At 57.7% G+C, this 1510-nt stretch overlaps 1 protein-coding gene across 1 annotated transcript in view; it reads right to left on the bottom strand.

Annotated features, from left to right (window-relative positions):
• Nucleotides 1-1510, bottom strand: part of GPR143 (G protein-coupled receptor 143) — a 9104-nt gene that overhangs the window by 3871 nt on the left and 3723 nt on the right. Inside the window, exon 5 of the mRNA XM_005880805.2 lies at nt 108-216. Coding sequence (XP_005880867.1) covers nt 108-216 — 109 coding nt within the window. The remainder of the gene's footprint in view (nt 1-107; nt 217-1510) is intronic.

The following is a 1510-nucleotide window of genomic DNA, read 5'->3' on the forward strand; positions in this document are numbered from 1 at the left end:
ATGACTCCTCCCTCTAGAACTCTCAGGTCCCTCGTGGACAAGTAAATTGGCCAGTGGCTTGCATGTCCCTTCCCAGTGACAAGTACAAGGAGCAGAAAACAGGTTACCAGACAACGACAACCAGCATGATTTTGAAGAATCGGGTCTTGATCATGGCTCCCATCCGCCTCTCCTTCTCCGTGTAGACGCCTTGTCTCCCTTTTAGTAACGAGGCCACTGTGAAGAGAGGGCATGCGCGATGCTCAGGACAGAGGCAGGGAAGCCCTGGAGCAGAGCCCAATGGTAACATCTTACGCGACCTGGTGACCTCTGTCACCGATGAAACCGGACTTTGAGTTTTACTAGTTCAGGAGCTACATTTTAAAGATTTACATTTTCTGTGATAACAGTGAGCCCTAGCTGGCATTGCTCAGTGGATAGAGCGTTGGTCCACGGGTCACAGGTTCAATTCCTGGCCAAGGGCACGTACCTGGGTTGCAAGTTCTATCCCAGGCCCTGGTCAGGGCGCGTGTGGGAGGCAACCAGTCAATGTGTCTCTCTCACATCTGTGGAGAGTGGCTACAGTGTTTGGACAGGTTCAAGCCTCGGACTAATGAGAGGGCACGGTCCTCTCATGGCCACGTGCAAGTCCCAGCTTGGAGGGCAGAGCCTTCCCGGCACAATTATAGCCAACAGCTGTAGTTGTGAGCTTGAGCCTATGGTCCGAACACGTGGCCCCACGTGCCTGAGTGATGTGGGCTTGATAGAGTTCAGGTGCATGGAGTTGAGTAGGGTCGAAACCCACAAGAATGCTGTAAACATCTTGACCACGCCCTGACTTTGCCTCGTGGCATCTGCTATAAAATAAAGACAGGGCTTGTAGTCCGAGGCGCTGTCGCTAGCTCTCCATCAGAGAGGACAGCGTCCCACCCAGACCCAGCTTTCTTCTCTTGTCTGTCTTTTCTCCATCCTTCACCGCCCCCTCTCAGGGTCACCGAACCTGGCTGAGCTGGCTGGCACATAAGGCGCCCTGGGGCTGAGTATGCCGTGGTCGTGCCGGCTCGCCACACACATCCATGTTTCTCCCCCTCTCTCCCTTCCAGTCTCTCTGGAGATCAAATGGAACATATCCTCGGGTGAGGATTTAAAAGACACGTTTCAAGTTCTCCATCATGGCCGCCATGGTTCTCACTGCGGGTGAGATTCCCGTGGGGAGGCGGAGCCGTGCGGAGGGGACGGGCGGGCGGATGAAGCCCCAGCCCCAGCCCAGATGCCTTCCCAGTGCGTCCTGCTGACCACGGCCCCTCTCAGCCGGCCTCACGCCGCAGGACTCATCTCCTGTGCTCTGCCTCCTGCTCGGCTGAGACCAGACGGGGGCCAAGTGCATTCTAGGAGGAAGCAGGCCCTCCGGCCCTCACCCCCTCCCTCCCGCTCCGGCCTCCCTCCAGTTTCCCAGCTGCTCCGGCGTCTCCAGGCCACAGTGGGGCGGCCAGGGGAGCCCAGGTGGGCGGGAAGCCCGCAGGTGCTGCCT

Source organism: Myotis brandtii, unplaced genomic scaffold (assembly GCF_000412655.1).
Source record: "Myotis brandtii unplaced genomic scaffold, ASM41265v1 scaffold655, whole genome shotgun sequence".
In the NCBI taxonomy this organism is placed as follows: Eukaryota; Metazoa; Chordata; class Mammalia; order Chiroptera; family Vespertilionidae; genus Myotis; species Myotis brandtii.